Source organism: Prunus dulcis, chromosome 1 (genome assembly GCF_902201215.1).
Source record: "Prunus dulcis chromosome 1, ALMONDv2, whole genome shotgun sequence".
Taxonomy (NCBI): domain Eukaryota; kingdom Viridiplantae; phylum Streptophyta; class Magnoliopsida; order Rosales; family Rosaceae; genus Prunus; species Prunus dulcis.
In genome coordinates this window covers 7047400-7059526 of record NC_047650.1, presented here as the reverse complement: position 1 = coordinate 7059526, position 12127 = coordinate 7047400, and the positions used below count along the sequence as shown (strand labels likewise).

Sequence of the window (12127 nt, the reverse complement as noted above, 5' to 3'; positions counted from 1 at the left end):
TCTTTTGGTTCGGGGGAGATATGTCGGAGGAGATCAAAGTGCCCTGGGTGCCGGTTTGGACTAGTGGACCACGGTCACTTCTTGTTCATGTAGAGACTGACTTCATACGGGAAAGGGTTGGAATCGTTATTGGTAAGCAATCAATTTCATTTAATTGCATTTTGTGAGCATCTCTATGTTTCTGAAATGTTTATTTTTGTTTTTGGCAACTGAAATTTAGATATTAAGTTCATACATTTTATAGTTAAACCAATTTTGGCCATAGGAAACTAGATCCATTGTTATGTATATATTCTATAGTATATGTCTAGTGGTTTGCCTGAAGAATCAATTGATATTTGAGCACTCTTTTCTCCATAACCTTTCTACTTTTTATATTTTTGGATACAAATGATATTCTACTTTAAGGGTGGGGAATTCTAACTCGATTGCATAATGAGGAGCACACATCCTCTCTAGCCAACTTGACTAAGTCCTTATCTGCCTTATTCTTTGTACTCTTAAGTCCAAAACACTACGTGTGATTGAAAATGGAAAATATGCAATATTACCTTCCCTCCAATATTCGTATTAACAATTTCAAATAACAAATTGAATAGCGAATAGCTAGTAATTGTAATTCTATGTTATTTCCTTTTTCTCTATTATCCTACATTTACTCTCATTTTTCTTCTTTCAACCAATTCACTCAGGCCTCCATCATGTTCATTTTTTTGGGGAGATTCACTATTATATCCAATATAGGAGTTCAAATTATAAAAAAAAATCCTATATGAAATGGACTTTAGAAACATACCCAAAGCCCATTTGCAACATAACAAAAAGACCTTTAACTTCTTATAAATTACAAAATTGTCATCAATTTCTTAAAACAAGCTCAACTCCAAAACCTCATAAAAATACTCAAACCACTTAATAGGGCATCAAAGTAATTTAATAATCAAAATTAAATTCAATAAGGTCGGCGCTCATTTTTTGAGTTTTTTTTGGGTTTGTTTATAGAAATAAAATGGTATCGAGTTTATCTATATTATTAGTGCTAAGAATAGGTATATGACTAAATATCTTTCTTTTTTTCCTCCTACTAATACTTTATTCATAGTTAATACATAAAACTTAGAGATAAGTTACAATATTTTGGTTAAAGATATAGTCACAGGAGCTTTTTTTTTTTTTTTCTTGGTGAGAATGTGGCATAAATAGTATTTGGGCTTTTGGAGCATTTTTGCTTCTTTTGACTAAGATATAATCAAACATAGAGTGAAATGATATTTTTGGCAACAATATTATATAATCTTTAGAATATACAAGTATAGGGTTCAAAGCAAACTTGTGATGTGGTTTTCTTTTTTTTATTTATAGAAATTTCGTAATTGCATTCATAATTCAGCCAAAAAAGTAATTAGCCACAAAGAATCATTACAATAACAGAGCGATCTAACATCAAAATTAAGACAATTTAATGCATCGTGAATGGAGGAAGTAGGCACTAGAAGGCCAATTTATTAATCTAACTATTGTCTGCTGTGGTCCGGTACTTATTGAGTTGCATATTTATTTATAAAAAAAGTATTCTCATGTCGGCAGAGAGGGTCTATTCCGAATGTGAATCATACACATATTCATACAAAAATGTTTTCTAAGATCTATCTCCAATTGAAAAATTCCCATCTTTCTTTCCAGATACAACTATTTTGGCACTAAAAACACTTTCTCATATCGCTTTTATTTTAAATGACAGGATCTGACCCAAATTCCACTTTGGAAATCCGGGCCGAACCCTGTGAGTATCTGACACCTGGCTAATGCTGGGCACAAAGACCAAACTGCCCTTCTAACTAAAAAACCATTTTAAAAATAATATTGTCTTCTGCCGAAAAATTCGGTAGAGTTTTCCATGTAATTTACTCATTCCCTAAAATTTTCACCTGTCATCAAATATTTAAAATTTCTCAAGCGTTCAGCATATATCAATTATATCCAGGAAATCAAGCATCACAACATTCTGGCCTCAGGCCTCAATGAAACGAATAAATCAATCTGCTAATAAAATTCATCTCAACTTTCAGAACAACAATACTGCTTTGGCAATCTCAAACATTCTAACTCGTGGCTGCACCTTTCAACTATAGGCTGCCTACGTACCCTTACTGAGGGATCAAGCCACACGTAGTTTTTTAATTGCAAAACCACTCTAGTTCTCATATTTCATCTCAACTTTCTATTTCAAACTTCCTGGCATTTCTCACATAGCAATATATAATCAAATGAAGAAATAAAAGTATTTATATCAAATAATCATGCTTGGAAAGCCATAACCATCAATTCCTCGTGACACCAATGGTGACACGTCCTGACCTATAATCCTCGCTGGACTCAGAAGACATCTGGTCAACTTGGTCTATAATCCTCGCTCCCACGGTCCGAATAACTCTAATACTCGTGGGGCTAAACATGCTAGAAAAACTTAAGAAATTTAATACAATATAAAATTATAGAAGATAAAGATAAATAAACATACTAAAATAAAGTAAAATGAAATGAAATAAGTTAAAGACCCTTGTATCCTTGTATTGAAACTCCTGTAAGGTTCATAAATATATATATATATTTAAATATATTTATATATATATATCAACAACTTAATTAGAATCTATATGTATATTTCCATCTAACACTTGTAAAACAATTGTGACGCTTAAGAAAATAATGGTAGCGGTATAAAATCCTCAATTTAATTTAAAAGCATCTTAGGACTTAAATTCTCTCCACCTAGGCGTACCCCCATTTCTGATCCGTCAATTCTTTTAATACCTTCAATTCCATATATGCCATCAATTCCATATATCCGTCAATTCCAATAATAATCCGTCAATTCCAATGTTAGTCCATCAATTCCATCCTCGCAGGTCTCGGAACCATAAAGTTAACTGAGCCGCAATTCTCGCAGGTCTCAGAGATAACACTTCAATCCTCTCCGCAGTCATCGCACCACACGGTTTAGGCGTCCCCGAAACTCGTGGGGCATCATCAAAATAACAAACTGTCTCAAGGCAACTGGGAGGGAGGGGGGGTTGTTACCCTCGCGGTGGGTTTGAAAACCATAACTCGTCATTTATATAAACTTTCGATAAATTGGTTCTCAACTAAACTTAAAATATATACACATATATATATATACACACCACAATCTGATAAAAGCCAAAAGCTAAGATTCATCCTTTTCAACTACTGAATATATATATATATATATATATATATACCAAATACTTGGCTAGTTTGTTAACTATTTCGATCTCTGCTTAGCATACCATTCCAATATTATATTTATACTCTTACCACACAATTAACCATATGAACATATATAAACAGGTGATAAATAAACAGATAATTAAATACTCATCTCGAAATCACATAAAATCATGAAATTAGAACTACAACTAAACCAAATGAACACTCGCATGTACATAAGCTTTCTAAAGGCTCAACCATATCACATGGAGCTCATCCTCGTTATTTAATCCAAAGTCCTGGCCCTGGGCTCCTAAAAGTGCATGCATTGTATTTGAAGTCATTCTCAAACCTATGTAAGCCTTTTCAATGATTAGAACGGTCTAGGAGTACCTCGGGACTCAAAAAGCGATAAGTCCTAAAAAGTCAACCCGGGACCCCGTGGGGTTCACGACCTCAAAATTCCAATCCAAGAGTTCCTAGAGGTCTTACCATGCCCAGGACACATGTCCCGAGAGTTTGGTCTCGATCGGACGGTCAGACTACTCATGATTGCACGATCGGACGGTTACTATAAACCTAACCCTAGGGTTGACCTTTTCGGAGTACCCAAGAGTCCAATTCCCGATCCGTTGAATCCTACACGATCCAGGAATTGTCTAGCTTGACATATACGAGAATAACTACGATCCAACAGTTCAACTGTATCAAACTCAGAAATCGCACCGTATGCGAGATCCGATCGGGGCTCAAACGTTGTCCAAATTGAGATCCGCGAATTCCTACGCGCTCGTGACAACACGAGGATCATTCTAGGACTAAGAGTGACCTCACTATGCAGACCATGCGCCGCCACACACGCTGGCAGTGCGTGGGTAGCTTGATCAATTTTCGGCAGCCGGAAATACTCCAAATCGCCAGCCCAAACTCCTATCCTAGGTATAACACCCTATTTGGAATCACTTTTGTTCTTGGACCTACCTCGAAAAATGACCGGAAGTGGCCAGAATCTCATCCCGAAATCTGGCCAAATTTTGGGTTACAGATCGAGTTGCCTACACTAGAAATTGATCAAATCCTACCAAACCATCAGCTAGAACACATTGAAAGGATGGAAAAACATACCAAATTCGAAGAAAATGGTGGCCGAAGGTGTCCAAACGAGCTCCACGAAATTTCGTCAAAAACTGTCCAAACCGCCATGTTTCATGGCTGTTTTCGTCGACCACGACGGCGGATCGAGGTTGAGATAGGCTGGGACTGGAAGAGGGAAGTATGGTCGTTCTAACAGGACTGGTCTTACTTCGATTGGTGGCTGGAGTTGAGAGATATCACCTTTTGAAGTCAGCTGGTCCAGCTGCCAAACTGCAGAAAATCTGGGTTTTAACAAACTGAACTTCGAATTACTTACGGTCATACCACTGAACTTCTTTTGATTGTCATTTCTTCGTTACAACCCCGATTCGAGTCCACTACGTGTCTGCGAACTCGTTTCGATGTGCTCTATGCAACGGTATAATCGGAATCTCTAAATTCCTTCCCAAACTTTTTGCCCCTTATAATATTAAATAATATTTTAATTTCTCAAAAACCTTAATTAATTCAAATCATACTATTTTAATGTTTATTTCAATTTATTTCCTCTTTTAAATTTATTCTCTCTTACTTTAAATATTTTAACACTTTTTCGCCCCGGATGTAACAATTCCACCAAAGTCTCCCCGGTCAACAAGTCAACATGTAAACCTATTAAAATATTCCGGGGTAACATTGTCTTTTTCTTTAATAATTTAGTATTTAATTATTAATTTAGGACCGGGTCGTTACATTAAAACACTACATAGTTTACTATTTTGGAAGATAGGAATACAATTTCACCTAATTAGCATAAAGCCAAAGACCAAAAATTTTGTGTCATTGAAAACTTGACCCTTGACCCTCAAAGGAGGAAGCCTCACTCACAAACCACTACACCAAACTTGTTTTTGTGATATTTATTCAATTACACAATATTTATATAAACAATCAAAGGTTTAAAACAAATTAATTTTAACACAGATTCACACAAAAACTGCAACAACAATACAATGTAGATATCAATGATGTAAAAAATATATATATATATATATATATATAAACAAAAACAAATACTACAAACTACAAACTCCGAACTCCAAACTCCAAACAAAAACAAAAACAAAAACAAAAACTATTTTTATAGAAACAAAAACTGCACTGCAAAACCATGATGCAAGTACTAAAATTAGTGAGGAACCAAAATGCAAAACCATGATGAAAGTATTAAAACTGAAACGGAAACTGCAATGCAGAGTCTGAGTAAAAATGCACCTAGTAAACATGAGGAACTAAAAGTCAAAACCATGATGAAAGTACTAGAAAATTATACAAAAATCTCTAACCAAACAGCACCTCAAACTCAAATATGATTTTTTTTTTTTTTAAAGCCAAAGTAAAAACAAAGACAACATCAAAGAGTTGAAAAATCAACTTATAAAAACCGGAAAAAAAAACTAGAAAATTCAAATAACAATTTGATCAAGAATATACATACCTCCACAGTAGAAAAACTGAGCTTCACATCAAAAGATTAATACTACAATAGAAGAAGAAGATCGAAAAATGCACTGCGTTTTCTATAAAAACCAAAAGTTCTCATATTTAAGTGGGATTTTAAAACAAAAACAAAATTGTGAATATCAATGATGTAAACAAAAATGAAAAAACAAAACAAAAACAAAAACTAATTTTATAGAACCAAAGACTACACTGCAGAGTATGGGGGAAAAATAAACTTATTAATAAGTGTGGAATGCAAAACCATGATGAAAGTACTAAAATGGAAACAGAAACAGAAACTGTAATGCAGAAACGAAAATTGCAATGTAGGAACGGAAACTACAATGCAGAAACCGAAACTGCAAACCACATTCTTGTTTGTTTGGTTTCTTACTCCATGGTAAAATTGATTGGGTGCCGAACTAAGAGAATAAAAAAAGAAGCAGAAATGAGAGTGAGGAATTGATTGACCTAGATGAGCCAAACAACATTGGTGATGGCAATGACATTTCACTATACAGGGGCTTGGATATCGTGGTGCTATGGTCCAGTGACTGCTGGACTGCTCTAGACAAAATTGACACAAACTCCTGTGGTTTGGGTTTGGTATTTTGGAGAGTTGATAGAGAATGTGATGGCGAGCAACTTTCATGAAGGAACTATAGTGAGATAAGGTCGTTACGGAGACGAAAACTTGCTGTCAAATTGGGCTTGCGGCAGGCCCCGATTGCTAGACTGTTCCAGCAAAAATTGCCCACTAACACTGCCTGTTTGGGTTGGGTATTTTGGGAAGATGATAGAGGAAGTGATGGCTAGCAACTTTCGTAAAGGAACGATGACGAGATAAGGTCGTTACGACGACTGAAAGTCATTGTGAAATTGGGAATGTGGATGCCTTGTTTTCCAGTCGAGAGAGAGGGGAATGATGAGATTTGATTTTGGCGAGGCTTTAAACAAAAAGGGTAAAATTGTATTTTTACCTTTTTAATTTAGACAGGCCCAACGAATCTGGGCCTTCTCTTTGGCCAAATCCAAAACAAAATTTGATTCCTAGATATTAAAACGCAAACAAAAATACTCTATATCTCAAATCCTAATTAATAAGAATTGTTTTGTCTAATACCTAATTTTTCTATATATATTTTCATGAGTTGGACAATACTATGTGATTTATTCATTGTTTAACAAATGCTTTATACTCAATTGTTTTTTGGTTTTTTTTTTTTTTAAACTTCAATTTTGTTATTTTATATTAGTTTATTTTTACGAAGATTTTAACCTGATTAGTTTAGACACTTTCACTGTTTGATTTTAATTTCGATTGTTGTATCTTTTTGTTTTCAATATTTAGATTTGTTGAGACTTAATGTAGGACGTCCGATATAAACTCACTGTTAGGTTTATATGTCGTGCTCCTTTAGGGTGCTTCTAATTTATAGAGCATCTCCTCTAACAAAAAAATAAAAAGTAGCCGTTAGATCGCCGTGATTAATTACTGTGGGCTGCTTCATAATTGGACATTGAACCCATTTCATATGATGGTTGTTGTTGTGGTGTTGGGCGCTGCTCTGTAATGGGCGGCTCATTTGAAAAGCCACCAGGCTCACCGGCAATCTCTCTCTCTCTCTCTCTCTCTCTCTCTCTCTCTCTCTCTCTCTCTTGTGCACCTACTGAGCAAGCTGCAGCCCAATATAAGGCCCCCAAATTTGGACCGGAACTGTAGGTAAAACCCAAAAAGGCCTCTTCATCTATATATATAAAGCAAAAGGCAAATAATGGTAAAACATTCAAAATACCATAAAATGCCCTTGGTTAATGCAAACATTAAAAATTGAAATTATTAATTAAATGAAGATAATATAGTATATTCACACTTTTTCGTATTAAATTAAAAGAAAAATCAGATAATGGATCCTATTTGTATGGAACACAACTACCCATTATATTTTCTAATTCTAAAATAAATTAAAATTTTTTTTAAAAAAAGCCTATCACAGTCGCGGAAGCGCGTGCGGAGAGACTAGTTCTAATGAAAGAAGAAAAAAAAAAAAAAGACCCCATAATTCATTTTAACCCAGAAAGGCCCCCATAATTCATTTAAATTTTTCTCAACTTGCAGCTTATTCTGGCTCATGAAGGACTTTAATTCCTCTAACCATTGCCTCTCTCTTTTTATTATTATTATTATTATTATTATTATTATTTTCAGGAGGTGGAAAACAGGCGCTTGACTTCCTTCCCGCATTTTCAAGATTTCAGATATGTGACTTACCGGATGGAGTAGTAACAGGGAACTTAGATTCACCCATAGCAACCCTGCTGCACAAAATGGGACAAAAACTGCTCAAAGCAACTGTTGTTGCGGTTAACTCTTTCGATGACGTAGACCCTGAAATTGAGAATGCGCTGAAGTCAAGGTTTCAGAAGTTGCTCAACTATGGACCGCTGAGCCTAATATCAAGATCACCACATTCACCCGAAGACGAAAGTGGTTGCATAGAGTGGCTGGACAAGAGCAAGCCTGCATCTGTGGTATATATTGCCTTTGGAAGCGCGGCAACCCCACCACCTCATGAGCTAGAAGCCCTAGCTCAAGCATTGATTGAAACTGGGTTTCCATTTATTTGGTCATGTAGGGGCAACATAGAGGATTTCTTGCCCAAAGGGTACAACAAAAGTAGCCTAAACGGGAAAATAGTTTCATGGGCTCCCCAAGTGCAGGTCTTAGGACATGCCTCAGTTGGGGTTTTTGTGACACATGCTGGGTGGAATTCGGTTATGGAGAGTATTTCAGGTGGGGTGCCTATGATTTGCAGGCCATTTTTTGGCGACCACACGCTCAACATGAGGACCATAGTGGCTGTTTGGGGAATTGGAACTGAGTTTGAGGGAGGGGTCATTACAAAAATTGGAATGGTGAAGGCCTTGGAACTTGTTTTGAAGCATAAAGAAGGAAAGGAAATGAGAGACAAAATCGGGGCCCTTAAAAATCTTGCTCTACAAGCGGTTGAATCTAATGGTAGCTGCAGCCAAGCTTTCAATAGCTTGGTGGACATTGTCACCAAGTAATATATATCAAGTAGAAAGCTTGGAGATCAATTAGAATAAAATTGAAGACTTCTTAGATCTAGGTCCAAAACGATTAGTTTTAATTGAGTTTAGTTCACGCATTTTTAGTTTTAGTTGTAGGTCATTTCACATTTATTACCTTTGTTGTTGTGTCAATTTTACCATTTGAGATCAATAAGAAAAACACATTGAAAAAATAAATTTAATGCATTATTTCCTTATAATTAAATTTTAGAATTCCTTCCTTGATAATATTTGAGTGATGTTATTTTCACTCACCTGTCCTATTTCCTCACTCACCTTATCTTCAAAATTTTAAAACAAATTTATCCATTTGTGAAATGACTTTTAAGGACTTAGGTGATTAAAAAAAACATATTCTCCTTCATCCCTGTCAAACCCCAACCCCTCCCTTCTCTCCCTCATCCCGACCAAACTCAAATCAAAATTCCAATAAAGCTTCAAAATTCCCAACTGGGTACAATCCAATTCCATCAAATTTCTCCTCAGTTTCTGAACCCAAGAGCACAAGCTTTCTGTTCCATTTGCTCAGTTTGCTCTTTGTCTTCTTTTTAATTATGGCTCCGTTATTGTTTTCGTTCAATTGAGAGACGATGAACATTGAGAGTGATTTTTTTAATTTTTTTATTTTTAATAATACTTTACAGAGGATCCCATGCGTTTTGATTGACAGAGGTTGAAGGTTTGAAGTATGCTTTGAATGAAAGTACGGAGAATTTTCTTGAATTAGTAATTAAAATGTAGGCAAAATTGTAGCAATGGTCCCTCAAATAAGCCCCTACTTTACTTTTCGTCCCTTAACCTAAAAAATTATTATGATCGTCCTTCAATTAGATATCGTGTTGCATCATTGGTCACTCCATCAATTCTGTTAGATTTTCTGTCAAAATTAAGGGAAATTGGAAAATTCTTGTTAAATATTTATTAGATAAATAAGCTATTTAAAGAAAAAAAGCACTGACACTACCCAAAAAACAGCCACCTTATCCCCATCCCCACTTACCCAAATTTATCACCACAACCACCCACCTTAACTCAACAGCTTCCACCTCTGCGCTTTTCCCTGCATCACCAAGCTCAAGCTCAGCACCACCAGGCTCAAACCCATCAAAATGAGCAAACCATCTTCCACCCCACCACAGTCCACCTCAATTGTAACAATCCGATCCTAGATTAATTTTTAATTATAAATTTATTCAAGGAAAAGACAAAAATACTCCGTGAAGATTTTATTAGGTTTAAAGTTGACTTTTTGACCGGGAAGGAATTTGGAAATTCTAATTAGACCGTTGCATAGGGCACATCGAGACGAGTCTGTAGACACGTAGTACACCCTAAGTACACCATAATATTTTAATTAAAATGTAAAATTAACTAAGTACACCCTATAGAACTACCAAAAATACCCCTGGTACACCCTAATACTTGTAGCATTATTTTATAGTTGATTTTCAGCTTGATTTTTTTTAATAGTGTTTATAAATCTTTGACTTTTCATATGGATTTATGCTTCTACTAAAACTGTTGACATTTTTTTTGCAATTCCAAGTTCTTGCAATTACCACCTTTTTCGTTAAAAACACAATAGGACAAGCAATCTCTTGATTAGGGTTGAATATGGTTAGTAGGGTGTACTTATTAAAACTATATTTGTTTCACAATTCCATATATCCTTTTTGGTCATTTTATATTTGGATAAATCAGTAATTCAATATATACTTTTATAGTATGGTGTACTCAGTTAATTTTAGAGTTCGTTTAGCAGCACTCTTTATTAATTGCATTTAGTGATCACTAGCCTCTCTTGAGAGGCCTACGCACGACTTAAAATTTTATTTTGTTTATTTCTAAAAACATAAGGAATATGTACCAGAACAATATAAAATGCGATCAGGAAAAGAACACTCGTGATAACTAAGAGACTAATAAGACAATCAAGCTTTTTCACCTTTGTAATGATAGTGGAATTGTGCTGGTACTGGGGCGTGGACCATGCGATACCATCATACTTAATTTCCTTGTCTGCTTTCAGATCGTCCCAAATACCACAGAACAGATTTCTTCAACAATAAATTCTCACACGTTGTTCGTTTGAGAACCAAGTATCTCTCAGCCCAGTCATTGCCCCATTCACTTATTATTTCAACAACCAAAAATATAAATAGAGCACACTCAGCAGCACCTACTCGTCTGCCTCCAGATCTATTTTTCATATAAATAGAGAATCAAGTATCTCTACAGCACAAAATGAAGACCATCCTAGATCTCATTTTATATAAATAAAAAAGAATAATAATTTAAATATATTTAGTATACGTGTTACAATTAGAGATTATCTAGGGGCAGCTATTATCTCTGTTGTATCTTTTATTCATTGTTTCATTGCAGCATATTGTTGTTGATGCTAAACATTAACTTGATGGGAACGACAATTCACTTATCTCTATATTACTTGTGCGGATTGTGCGCTTTCAATAATTTCACAATAATGAGAAAGACACCATTATTGGCCCCTGAAATTTGTGTGCTCAACTCATCAAGACTCAAGAAGTTCCTCAACATTAGGAGTGGGCGTGGTCCGATTTCCACCTCAAATTGGAATCAGAACCGGTATTATTTAACTGGTTCGGTTTGATTTGGTTTTAGTAAAAAAATTATGAAATTGGTGGTTCGGTTTAAATCGGTTCTAGTCCGATTTCTGATTTTTTCGGTTTTGGACCGGATTATTATTTATTTATTTTTTCAAATTATTTATTTATATAAATTCCAACTAAAATACTTTTTGGGCTTGAAAATTAACAAAGGATCCAATTTCATACAAAAATATATATTGGGGCTAGAAAAGAGAGGTGTTTTGAAGTTGAGTTTGGGCAAATATTAGTTATGAGATTAAAAATGTAGCATTAGATTTAAATAATTTTGTAAAATAAAATAAAATTATACACAACCGGTCTGGTCTGATTTGATTTGGTAAGTTGTGAAACCAGAATCTAAATTGGTTAGAACATGTCCGGTCCTGTTCAGTGCCGGTTTGTTGACTTTTTTACTAAACCAGTTCGTTTTTCAATTTTTTCCATTCGGTCAGGCTTAGTGTTCCGATTTCTAGTCCTGACGCCCACTCCTACTCAACATTGGGAACCTATTGGGCTATTTTTGAAGGCAGTGTCCAGTAACTTTATAAGCGAAAGATGTTGAGGGGTCAACAGGGTGAAGGTCAGGTGTTTGGTGG

General features: G+C 35.2%; 2 protein-coding genes across 2 annotated transcripts in view; both read left to right on the top strand.

Annotated features, from left to right (window-relative positions):
* The window catches only part of LOC117616120 (flavonol 3-O-glucosyltransferase F3GT2-like), a 14123-nt gene extending 5132 nt beyond the window's left edge, over positions 1-8991 (top strand). The window contains exons 2-3 of the mRNA XM_034345335.1: positions 8-132; positions 8018-8991. Coding sequence (XP_034201226.1) covers positions 8-132; positions 8018-8877 — 985 coding nt within the window. The 3' untranslated portion in view covers positions 8878-8991. The remainder of the gene's footprint in view (positions 1-7; positions 133-8017) is intronic.
* Positions 8992-12086: 3095 nt separating this feature from the next.
* Positions 12087-12127, top strand: part of LOC117632458 (flavonol 3-O-glucosyltransferase F3GT2-like) — a 1165-nt gene continuing 1124 nt past the window's right edge. The window contains exon 1 of the mRNA XM_034365978.1: positions 12087-12111. Coding sequence (XP_034221869.1) covers positions 12087-12111 — 25 coding nt within the window. The remainder of the gene's footprint in view (positions 12112-12127) is intronic.